This window comes from Odontesthes bonariensis, chromosome 18 (assembly GCF_027942865.1).
Source record: "Odontesthes bonariensis isolate fOdoBon6 chromosome 18, fOdoBon6.hap1, whole genome shotgun sequence".
Lineage (NCBI taxonomy): Eukaryota > Metazoa > Chordata > Actinopteri > Atheriniformes > Atherinopsidae > Odontesthes > Odontesthes bonariensis.
Window position 1 is genome coordinate 14,594,586 of NC_134523.1, and position 12,018 is coordinate 14,606,603.

Sequence of the window (12,018 nt, forward strand, 5' to 3'; positions counted from 1 at the left end):
CTGACTCAGTCTAATCAGCATGTATGACCGCAGATCAGATTGATGCATTACCGGCAAAGCGAACTCTCTGGACGGCTCATACAAACGCACACAAAAATACACTCCCTCACAGTGACAGTTTTGTGGAGATTAATGTATCTTTTTCTGTGATTACACAATCGCAATATTCATAGAAAACTTATCATCATATTCCAATCAACTCAAAGCAAGCTTTCAACACAACAGCAAATCTTACTGTACATAAAACAGATGCTTTGACATGTTTTATTGAAAGGTAAACCCAGGGCCTGCATTTACAAGTTTAATCATTATAATTAGAACTGTGAACATGCCAGTTTTCATTCTTTCTCATTTCGTTGGAGCAATTTACTCACTTCATGTCGGTAAAGGAACTTGTACAAATGTTGACAGTTAATATTTCTAAATGTTTTTATGCGCTACTGCATGAAATAACAGCAGCTCCAAATTTATTAAACACCTTCACCCAAAGTATTCCACTAGTACAATTCATATTCAGAAGCAATGGTAAAAAGAGCTGTGCTGCTGGAATACAGCTCTAATTCACCAGTGCATCTGAAAAATTCCAGTTGCTCTCATTCAAACTCTTAGGATTACCATAACCTGGATGACTGAGACTCTGCACCAACATCTCCTTCAAAACTCCATTTTTGCATGTAAATGTGGTCTACTGCTCCTTAAGGCTGTGTTTTGCTTTTTTGATCCACAGCTGCAAATACACTGTACACACGTCCTGCTCTCCAGTTTAAACCCTTCGTCTTGCACTCAGCCTTCTTCCATGCACTCGCCAAACTTCTTCTCCAGCATTTTATTTTGCCTTTCACCCTTGGTTTTCTGTGAAGCAACCCTGTCCAATATCTAGGCCAGGGGTGGCCAACCGAGACTAAGAGCCGCATTTTTTACTGTGTTACCACAAAGAGCCACATTATTTTTTGAAAAATGACCGAATTCTCTCCGTTCCATCCATCTGTTCTTGACTCGCTCTCGTCTCGGTCACGTGACGCATCAACGCTGATATTAAACCCATGAACCAAGCAAAATGAGTCAAAAACAGACGTGTTTGGAAAGCTTCTTCCCAGTGAGGAGGCTGTGACCACTAAGAAAAAGAAAGCTGCATTTTGAAGGCATGTTTAAGCGTTACCATAGCGACCAGAGAGCGTTAGGAGGCAGAGAGGATGTTACGTCAGGAGGACGCTGCTAATAAAGTTACACACAAGTACACAGTGGATTCAAATGTATTATTATATTTACTAAATACCACAGAGTCTGTGTTAGTTAGTGATGGGAAGTTCGGCTCTTTTCCGAGAGCCGGCTCTTTTGACTCGGCTCCCAAGAAGAGCCTGCTCTTTCAACTCCCGAACGACTCTTTATTTAGGATCTTTTGTAGCCTATATTTTACCTTAAAGGGACATTATGTAATTTCTTCCCCCATCTAGTGGTGCAATTTTATTTTGCAAAGTTGAATGAATATGCTCTCTAGCGCCTCACGTTTTCAAATGTGCGCTGCAACTTCTTGAACTACGGCAAGCGGAATGTGTCAAGATTCAAGAAGCTATAGCTTCAGACTCAAGGTCCATACAAACAAAAAGAAATCAAGACACACAGTACAAAGGATTACATAACACACATACAACAACACTATAAATACAGATGACAGATAACATGTCAGATAACATAACATCTCCTTTGGTGTGCAAGCAATGCAATTAGTCATATTCCGGGAGTTACCGGAAGTGACGTCGACGCAGCGTTAGCATTAGCAGCGTTAGCATTAGCAGCGTTAGCAATAGGAGCATTAGCAGCGGTAAATAAACTCCCGGTAAACTTACAAACTTTCTAATGCCTCGTTTTGTGAGTTAAGAGCCTATGTATACTACGGCAGAAGTTTGTTAACAATCAATGCATTATTAGTGGGATAATTTACGAGATAAAATCTATTTAGCATTTTTTTTTTTTTTTTAAACTTTATTAGTAAATCAACAAAATAACAGTTTACAAACGTGAGCATAACGCCAAAAAGAAGATAGCCAGGGGGAGCATAGGAATAATAATAAAAAGAAGAAGATGATGCACTTACAAAAAGAAAGCTAATGAACACAAAGACATATGTGCCAAGGAATAAAATCTATTTAGCATTAGCGGCTGTAATAAGCCATTTGGCGGAAATGACGTCACAATGACGTCATTTCCGCTTGTAGGCCTGGTGGGGAAATCGCGATTCGAAGTGCTTTATGTCCCTCTCGGCACTTCGTCGTTTTTCATAGACCAGAAGGACATGGCAGCCTCCATAGAGCTTACCTGCTCTATGTAGATACAGACAAGTTATTTTTCACTCAGGAGGATAAGTGAGATTTTTGACAGAGATCATTTTACACCAATGAGGACTAACTTATGAATGAATATGTTGATTTGAGCTAATAAATTACTTAATTTATTACATAGTGTCCCTTTAACTTTGCAAAAAAAAAAATCATGGTTTATGTGTTGAAAACCCTTTTGCTTTCAGTGTTTTTATGAGAGACCTTACAATTGCCTAATTCTTTGCATTTCTTCTGTAACAAAACCACTTTTGCATTTGTTTATTTCAATTAAACTTTTTTATTGCACAAATTAACAATAAACTTCAAACACATCCACAGAACAGAACCAAACTCAAGCTAACATTAATAATGTCCTCAATTAAACTTTTTTATTGGACAAATGAAGCAAAAAATTTCAAACAAATCCACAGAACAGAACCAAAACCAGAACCAAACTCCTTAATTCTCACGTGAATACCGCATGCTGGTCGCCATGCTGGCCAATCATAACAAAGCTCTGTCGTAACCAGAGCTGGGACTGAGCACTGAAAGTGAAACCTAAGCAGCGAATGGAAAAAAACTTGGAGTCTGGAACTGATTCACTACAAAGAGCCGGCTCTCAGAACCGATGCTTGTGCGCATGACCCATCACTAGTGTTAGTTGTATTATTTTATTTTGTAGTATTTATCCGCCACACCTGAAAGGCCGGTCCGTGAAAATATTGTCTGACATTAAACCGGTCCATGGAGCAAAAAAGGTTGGAGACCGCTGTCGTATTGAACTCAAACGAAGCGGGAAAAAAAAAAATAAAAAATTTTGATATGAACGTAAGAGCCGCATGAAACCAGACAAAGAGCTGCATGCGGCTCGGGAGCCGTGGGTTGGCCACCCCTGATCTAGGCCAATAGACTGCCGGATACGATGCTGACATCACTGCTTCTTTGTGGGTGCATACATCACAACACCCCCTCAAGACATTTACTGGAAGGCAAGAAGGCAGACTGCAATAAAAAGGGCTCAAACTGGATGGAAGCAGTTTATCTGAGAGCAAAAATACAGTTTTGGTGAAGCAGAGCATATTTGCACACGAGCAAGTGTGAGGGCTGGGTTTTGAAGAGCAATTTTATAAAATAGTATGAAAGCAAGAAAGTCTACTCTCACTTTGACAATATATCCTTTGAATAAGGATGGCAGTAGACCTCCATAGAGTTAGTTGGAAGTAAAGAAACAGATATCATCCATTTTCTTTAGTCCTGAGTCAGAGTAGCACAACTGTGTAGGCATGCATTAATAAAGATATTGGAAGGCCTGTGTAGTTTAATAATATTCTTGTATACATCCTTTAAAGAGCGCCCTAATGTACACACAGCATTAAACACAGCCAGGCAATAACACTAAACCCATGCATGTCTGCACATGTGTATGCGTTTGAATGTTGCACTGAACTTAACTTAAATTGGACCCTCATTACCATCCCAATGTGTGGGATTGTGTTTACATACGTGTTCTGTTCTCTTCAAGTATTCTCAGCGTGTTGGCATGAAAGATGAGTCAAACACTGCACATATTTCTCCGCACCACTAATTGGATGGTGTTCATGCAAAACATCCGTCTCTCTTGCCATCTCTCCTACCTAACAGTCTTTCTCTCCCTCCCCGCCATCCATGCCCTCTCCAATTGGCTGCCGCATTTCTTATTTCTATCCATCTTTGGCTTCCAGCCAATGAGAGCTGGACAGACAGAATCGGATTTCTGCGTGATAAAACACTTCCTTTGGTTGTTGTGGGGGCGCTGAGGTGAGGCGGGCTCCTCCTATCTCATATCATGATAACATGTAAGGATATCTTGAAGATACAGTTACTATAAAAAATATCTGAAACACCTGCTGAGCGATCGAGTCAGTGATGTAAAGTGGGAACTGACAGAGCTGGGGACTAATAGTTTGCCTGTGAAAGTATTAGAGCAAACTCTGCCATCCGCTCCCACTGAATGTGCTTCAGCCTACACTGTATAAATTGTGTCATTGTGAGGAGAATTGGGCCATAGCCGATGAAGACTGATGTCAGAGGCTTTTTGCGGCTTATTGTTTTACCTCGTACTTATATTTCATTGACGTGAATATACTGGGTGCCCCCTTTTTAGATGACAGCTTTGTGTAGGAACCAGTAGGAAAGGCTATGCATATCTGATACTGTTGCTATGCAACTACTGTACCTTATAAAGCATTTGACACACAGGAACTTGTTTTAACCCGACACCCCAAAAAAGTGCCCATCCTGTCAAGGATTTAATTTCTAACTTAATTCCTGCCGGCAGCACATTGTTTCCTATGCAGAAATGGGCAGGACATGTGACCCTGTCACGCAAAGAATAAGAAAGGCCACCATTCACCAATGCAAACAAGTTGTTCGGATGGTTCACCTAACCAAACAGTAAATGGAAGATACAACAAACACAGGGTGAAAGTAAAAGTGAAGTATACATGAAAACAAAGTGTAAAAAGAAGACAAACCTAGGTCTCCAGGGCAAAGGTTGGATGTGATGTGTGTGCTGAAAGGAAGGGCTTTTCTACTCGCATAAGGCCGGCCTCACACTGTTAGTGTGGCATATGAGGGACGTGATGATTTTCTTTTCGTTAAGAGATTACAGCACCCATGTGGCTGTACGAGAAGGGCAGCACAGCTGTGGCTCAAGATGCAAGGCACTTAAAGTTTTAGAATATTCATCGCACGTAGATAAGCATCGCGATTTTCAATGATATACACTGTGAAATGATTTCATCATATTGAGCTCGTATAAACAGCAATATACCTTTCATTGTTGTTGCAGTATGTAAGGCAATATTTCACTGATGTTCAAAATACAGCTTCCCTTTTAAGATGATTGATGGTGATTATAAATGATTTTTAGTTCATTTCGGCAACTGAACATGAATTTATTTTAGTCACATAAGCCATGGATTTTACAAAACTGTGCATTTACGGTCATTACCAGAGGCATCCCTTTGTTTAAAACACCTGTGCAGGCGGCTACTTTGCCACAACAAGACCTCAACAGAGAGGCTGGTGGTGTAGAAACACACATACGGTCATGGGATAGCACTGTAGCATAGCACACGTGACGCTAACGCTATGTAAAGCCAACCTAAGAATTCATTCAAGTATTTTATGGACATATAACAGGAAACTAATAGAAAAACTCTCTGGGAAGTCTAATGCATTCGATGTGGACATTTACGTCCTCATGAGTACTCCCTTTGAAAAATGTTTTGTCAAATCCAGGGCAGCAGAGCATGTGTGAAAGCAGCTTATGTTTTGTGACCACTTCACAAACAGCTGTGAGTCTATGGTACTACTTTGTCGCTAATTTCGGTATGGCAGCACAAGAGTATTGTCCTTGTATCTATACATTAGAATGTGTGCAAATGAGAGCAGGGCAACAACGATTAAGTACATACCATTTCTAATCAAGAAAAAAAAGAAAAGTGCAGTCTTGAGTCTGCATGTTAGTGGTACGACCTGCCAACATATTAAACTAAAAGATGGCGGGACACATCCTTATATCATCATTTCTAAGGCATCATAAATAGATGCTATTAAGAAATATGCGCTTTCATTTGCTGATAGCACAAGAGATGGAAACCCAATGAGGAAAAAAAGAAACTGCATAAAGGGGGGAAAAGAAGGGAGAATAATAGTACAGAAAGAGAAGAGAAGAGAAGAGAATGGAGAAGAAAGTAATGGCCATCCTGTCCTACCATCCCCAAGGTTAAATGAGAACAGGAGCGAATGAATTGGCTGTAAAGGCTCATTCTGCCAAAACTAAATGAAGCAATAACATCAGAGAGCTATAGAACTCCATTAACACTTAACCTGAGAAAGAAGGAGTAACGGGATACATCGAAAGAGGAAGAGAGATGGAGGGAATGGGTCTAAAAAAGACAGAAGAAAAGAAGACACGGTGGAGTACAGAACCGTGTACATCTTTACCTTCAAAGCTTGAGAATGAAAAGTGTGTGAATAGGTGCAATGGAGAGAGACATATGGGTAAAACAGGAAAAAGCTGATTTTTCCCCTCTAGTACTGTTCTTCTTTTCTGTATCCTCTCTTTCTTCACAGTAATTTGATGGCTTCAGCCTGAGCTCTTTAATGAAGAATCTGGGTGATTCTTAGGATAGAGCCTCTGGGAGGGAAGTAAGAGGAAAGTTAAAGAGTGTAAAAAAAAAGAAAAAAAGAAGGATCAGACGGGGAGAATGAGAGAAAGAGAGTGTAAGATAAAATTAGGAGCGACGTGTCCAAGTGATAAAAAATAGAAGTGCTGCTGCTGGTAGAGGCAGATTCAGTTGAGGCCATTTCCTCAACATGAACGTGTTATCCTGCTTCCACCCCCTCCTCAACTCACAAGCCTCACTCTTTTTTTCCAGGGCTCTCTTGTTGCATTTCCCTCTTAGAAACATCAACTGAGCACCCTTCTGTCCACGCAGCTACTCCTCATTCTCCTAAGAGAATGGCCTGTTACTGCAAGTGAGCCAGATATTCAAAGCTCCCATTTTGTTCATTGATCAATACCAATGGTTCAATCAGATCTAAATTCTAAGGTGTTTTCTAAAGTAATGACACCAGAAGGGCAATACTAAAGACACTAATCCACTTGACATATTAGGTTTCTTCCTATAACTGCTAATGTGAATGTGTCTTGTCACGTGGAAGAGGCTTTAGAGTCAAACAAGGATTAGTTACTCACGTTGGTGTCACGGCCATCCTTTTCTATCATCTATTTATATCTATTTGTCCTATTGTTGCTTAATCCCGCTTGCTGTATTTACAAGTCTCCACGTGAATAGTCTTCAGTTTATCCCTCAGACATGTGGGTCATGAGGAGTCTTCACTTTCAAAAACGTTTCTCAAAACCAATGCTAAATAGTTTTCAGTTATAAACATAAAGTACACTTCGACTGAGTAAACTGGGAATAATGTTTCCAAGATCAAATGCCATCTCTCTCTGATGTCGCACACATCGACAGAAGCTGTGGTTAAGTCTATCGTGATGAGATGTTTTACCAAATTTGTCTACTGATTGAAAACCAAGTTTCGCAATAACTAGAAAGAAAGATTTTAAAAAGTATGTTGTTCAAGTTTTATAGGTATTATTCCCCAATATGCTGCATGTTTGGAGTGCACCAATGTCCTTCCTCTTGATGTAAGGTGATGGACAAATATATGGTCCCTCACTGACCTGTGGACATCTGACATCTGCACCACGTGGTTCAGTGTGGTGAATTACATGATTCAGTATAGTGCACAACAAAACGCACATATGATGCTGCACGAAAAAGGCCGCAGATATGATCCAGTGCAGCGCATGACATGGAGAAGATGCAGCGTGTATCATAACAGTTTATGATAAGTCAGTACCAGTAAAGCCGTTTAAAATAAAAGGACCATAAAATGGCTTGATGTTGCCAGATCTCATCTGGTCTGGGTCAATGTGTTTGGCAACATACATAACCATTCTGAATAGGTTTTCAAACTTTCTACACATATCGTACTTACAGTGCAGACACACACACACACACACAAAAATATCCCAAAAGGATGTCTAAGGGAATTAGTAACGTAGCCTTCAGCAGCCACATACAGAGTGTAGCCTTCGACAAAGAATGTATTGCTGTAGGCCATAAACCAGAGGCCTTGGGCAGTGACAGAAAGTGCTGTGTGCGGGAGTTGAGGAGAAGTTAAGCTTTTAAGCAAGAGCAAAGTCACTCTGTGTGTGGTGGGAAAAAAAAAGGTTGTTTGTCAACATACATACATGTAAAAGTGTGTCAATGTGTGCACAAATGTGTATGCGCAACTATCATGCTGATGCAGGTGTTGCCCTTGACGACAGTGTGGTCACCACAGAAACCCGGAGTCGAACAAGGATGTGTTTCTGAATACAAATCAGATGTCTCCGGGGACAAAAGGCAGCCAATGGCAGATATCCATCTAACCTCCAACTCATTGTCTGACTGTTTGTGGGATTAAACAATCACACAGGATTAGATACTGATATGCTTATACCAGCATATAATTAATAATACCTCCTATGTGAATTATCTGCAGCCCTTTTCAATTATGTATAATTGTTGCTAAACTAACTTTGAAAATCCCTGATAGTACTGCTATGTTTTTTAAATTAGAATTGCTTTGAAAGAATGAAATTCAAAATGAGGCAAAGTCTTCAAGCTTCTTCACAAAGACGACTTGAGCTGTGCTGCTCCACTCTCACATGGCACACTCAGCTCACTGCAACAAACTTCACATACAATAAAACCCTGACAGAATTTAAGCTGACATGGACCCCCACTCTTGCTCTGTCAATGCTGCAGTTGCTGATTTAATATTTTATAAGCCCTGCTTCCATTCTACTTATAACCTGTAGGCATGAAGTTCTCCTTTTGGTGAGGTTATTATCTTTAATCCCCTGGTCCTCTCCACATTTAGCTCGGGTAATGTAATGAAATCCCAGCTTGCATCAAAATTATTAGATATTCAACATGCACACTTACATAACACTTTCCACACGTGTTGGCTGACTTAAATTACTTTATAATGAAGTACTTAAAGGTAGGGTAGGAGATCCTGGATTTTGAGTCCAGCGAAGCTGCATTTTGAAAATACACAGGTAAAAAGTCCCAACCCTTTTCTTCACTTTCCCCCCGAAGGCACGCCTCTAGAGTACATGAACGCGCACGAGCACGAAGGTGCACGAGCGCTGTTCTGACAGCAAGCATCGATCGTTGCCGTATTTAGTATTTAGTTTATGCTAACTATACGTTTAATAATGCTAGGTGCTAGCCAAGCTGGCTCTAGTTTAGCTTCCTGCCAAGCTTCGTTCACGGAGCAGGGTACGCGCACAGGGGGAAGGAGGGGGAAGGAGGGGGGGGGGAGGGAGGAGCAGATTGCAGTTTGATAGACGGCATCAGAATCCAATCATTGTGAACGGTCCGTTCACAATGATTGGATACTGTTTTTCCTAGATTGTACGTTCTAGAGGCCACTAAAACTTTTCATATTTGTGTCAAAACTTTTAATTAATTGGTTGCAATGGGGGTGTGAAGAGTATTTCAAGCAATATGTAAAAAAATGTTCCAGAAAAAGATCCCCTACCCTGCCTTTAAACTATACTATTAACTGAAAAGCACAGGCAAAATTGTTTTAAACCTTACAGACACACAAAGTTTATCTCTGATGTGACGACTGAAGCTGATCTTCTGTCTCGTTATGAGGGAATGCTCTAATGCAATAGGTCAAATGCTAAAATTCATCCTAATTTTATAAAGATAGATAATATAGCCTATCAAATGACAACAAGATCAAACTGAGTTTGACAGACAACAAGAGAGGCAACAAGAAGGAGTTTTACCTTATTGGGATTTGATGCTGTAATTATCCACACACACTGCGCATTACTCTCATATTGGATGGGGAAGTTAGGAGATGTGAAGGTCCCCGACGGCCCCTGAAGATTACTGCCGCAAGTTTTCACTGTTGAAAGAAAGAAAGAAAAAAAAAAACAACATAATGTCAGAGTAATCAGTGGCAACTGTGGATTTAGCAGTGGCATTAGCAAAAAGCAATTGCACACTGTTGAGTCAAGCCACTACAAAGCAGTGACAATTACCTTCATAATTAAACAATTTAAGAGATGCTTAGCCAAAGAGTATTTTAATAAATGTGACAGCAAATCCTTAGCATTTGGGGTTCAAGTGGGGTTCCGTGAGGAACAATTAAAAGTGACATCAATACAGCCGAGAGCTGGGGAGAAAGAGTGTGATGGCAAGAAGAGAAGAAAAATAGACGAAAAGAGAAGACTCAAGTGCAGAGAAGACGAGAAGGTCACAGAGATGTTATTGATACTGTCAGCAACATCTCCCTGGATAACTTTACTTAATTGGAAGCTATTGGGTGTGAAATACCACAGGATTAGCAAGAGTCAGGGTATGGACTGATAAAGACATTTGCAGGCTATTTACTCTAAATATCTATTCAAAGTCAACAACTTCCAAGTACTGCTTGAGTTATAATTATATTCCACTTTTAAAGAAGCAAAACATCCACATGTAGGTTATCACTGAAGAGAGAGGGGATGAAGCATGGTCTGGCTGATGAAAAGTATAACAGCGGAAAGCTAATGTATGTTGTTTGAGCAGAGATTCTCTTTATAGATCTATAGAATTAAATTACTGTAATCAACATTTATGCTGAGAAGTCAAACAAACCCACAAACAGTAATGCTGATGCAAGAATCAGTGGGGTGTTAAAAAATGACACATGCTAGCTGTTGGAAAAACCAACTAAACCTTTATTAGGCTTTGTACTCTTACTGCATGTGATAGAGAACCTGCATGTCTGTCCTTGGGTCGTCCTGTTGTACTTAGGAGGTAATTTTCTGGTTGGATTGAAGCAGCGTTTGTTCCTTAATTAGTTTGTTCAGTGGCAGGCCATAAGAACACATACAGTCAACTGTCGCAGATACAAACAAGCATATAGAAAACAGAGGCGCATAGACAATAATGCTACTATGTTTGTTTCAAAAACAGGTAGGAAACATGTTAATATTTAGTTTCACATGTACTGTATAGACAGGCAGAGAAACAGTCAGGAAAGAAACACATCTAAATAATAGACTTAAAAGGGCTACGTCTTCACGTAATCACTTAAAATCCACACATACCTTCAAGCAGTCCCGGTAATATAATCATGGCTGCCACTCTGACTTAGCAGCCAGAATGACGGAAAAGAACCAAAGAAAAAGGAATAATTTGTGAGCATGTTTCTTCTACATGTGTGTGATGGAGTGTATCCAGGGAGTGTTATAAGAGTGCACCAGAACAAGTAAGACCCCACAGACACAACCTTATATTCCTCTTGTCTGTCTTTCTGCCTGTGTCTGTTTCCCTGTCTCTCTACTGGAACTCTCCATGACTGTGCCCAGGTGAGTCTTGTTCCCCTAATTCTCTCTGCTTCTTCAGTTGACCTTCCCCTGTGTTCAGCTCACAGCGATTTATACACTGAGAGATAGGTGGAGATAAAGTGTGTGTGCATGCTTGAGTTGCACGAGAGAAGTGATTTATCTGCATGTCTCAAAAAGTATGTGTGCCTTTGTAAGTATGCGTGCACAGTGACAGCCCAATCAGCGTGTCCTGAACAAATGGCCAGCCCATCACCGTGCCAACACCAAAATGGGCACCATGTTGCTACAGTGATGGCATGGAGAGTTATCACTAGAATTACCAGAGAGGCTAACATCCCATAATTTATATTAAAACTCCATCCATCTCTCAGACTGTATCTGTATGTCTTTTTCTCTGTCTTGCTTTTTGGGCTCTCTGGCAGCCATTTTCTGTTGTTCACAGTTTAGTTTACACCTGCCCTCAGTGCCTGTTAATCACCTTTGTCCCTTTCTACCTTTTTTTTCCTGAAGTAATTTATATGTTTACTTGTCAAAGTGCACTCGAGGGAATTTAGAGGGAATCTAAAAAGTGCACAAAATTTGTTACAATTAATTACTGAATAAAAGCATTTAACAATACACGGGTCCCACTGCTAGGCAACTGTATTCTTGTGAGATTGGCAATAATACAAAAAGCTCTGTATTTCTAGGCTTCAGGCTATCCAATTTTGGAAAAAGCATTGTGGCTCAGGCCAGTTACTGGCA

General features: G+C 40.3%; 1 protein-coding gene across 3 annotated transcripts in view; it reads right to left on the reverse strand.

Annotated features, from left to right (window-relative positions):
- LOC142367128 (CUB and sushi domain-containing protein 3-like) overlaps positions 1-12,018 on the reverse strand; it is a 373,180-nt gene that overhangs the window by 105,567 nt on the left and 255,595 nt on the right. For all 3 annotated transcript variants that reach the window (XM_075449071.1, XM_075449070.1, XM_075449069.1), the window contains exon 11: positions 9,724-9,845. In XM_075449071.1, the coding sequence (XP_075305186.1) occupies positions 9,724-9,845 (122 nt within the window). The remainder of the gene's footprint in view (positions 1-9,723; positions 9,846-12,018) is intronic.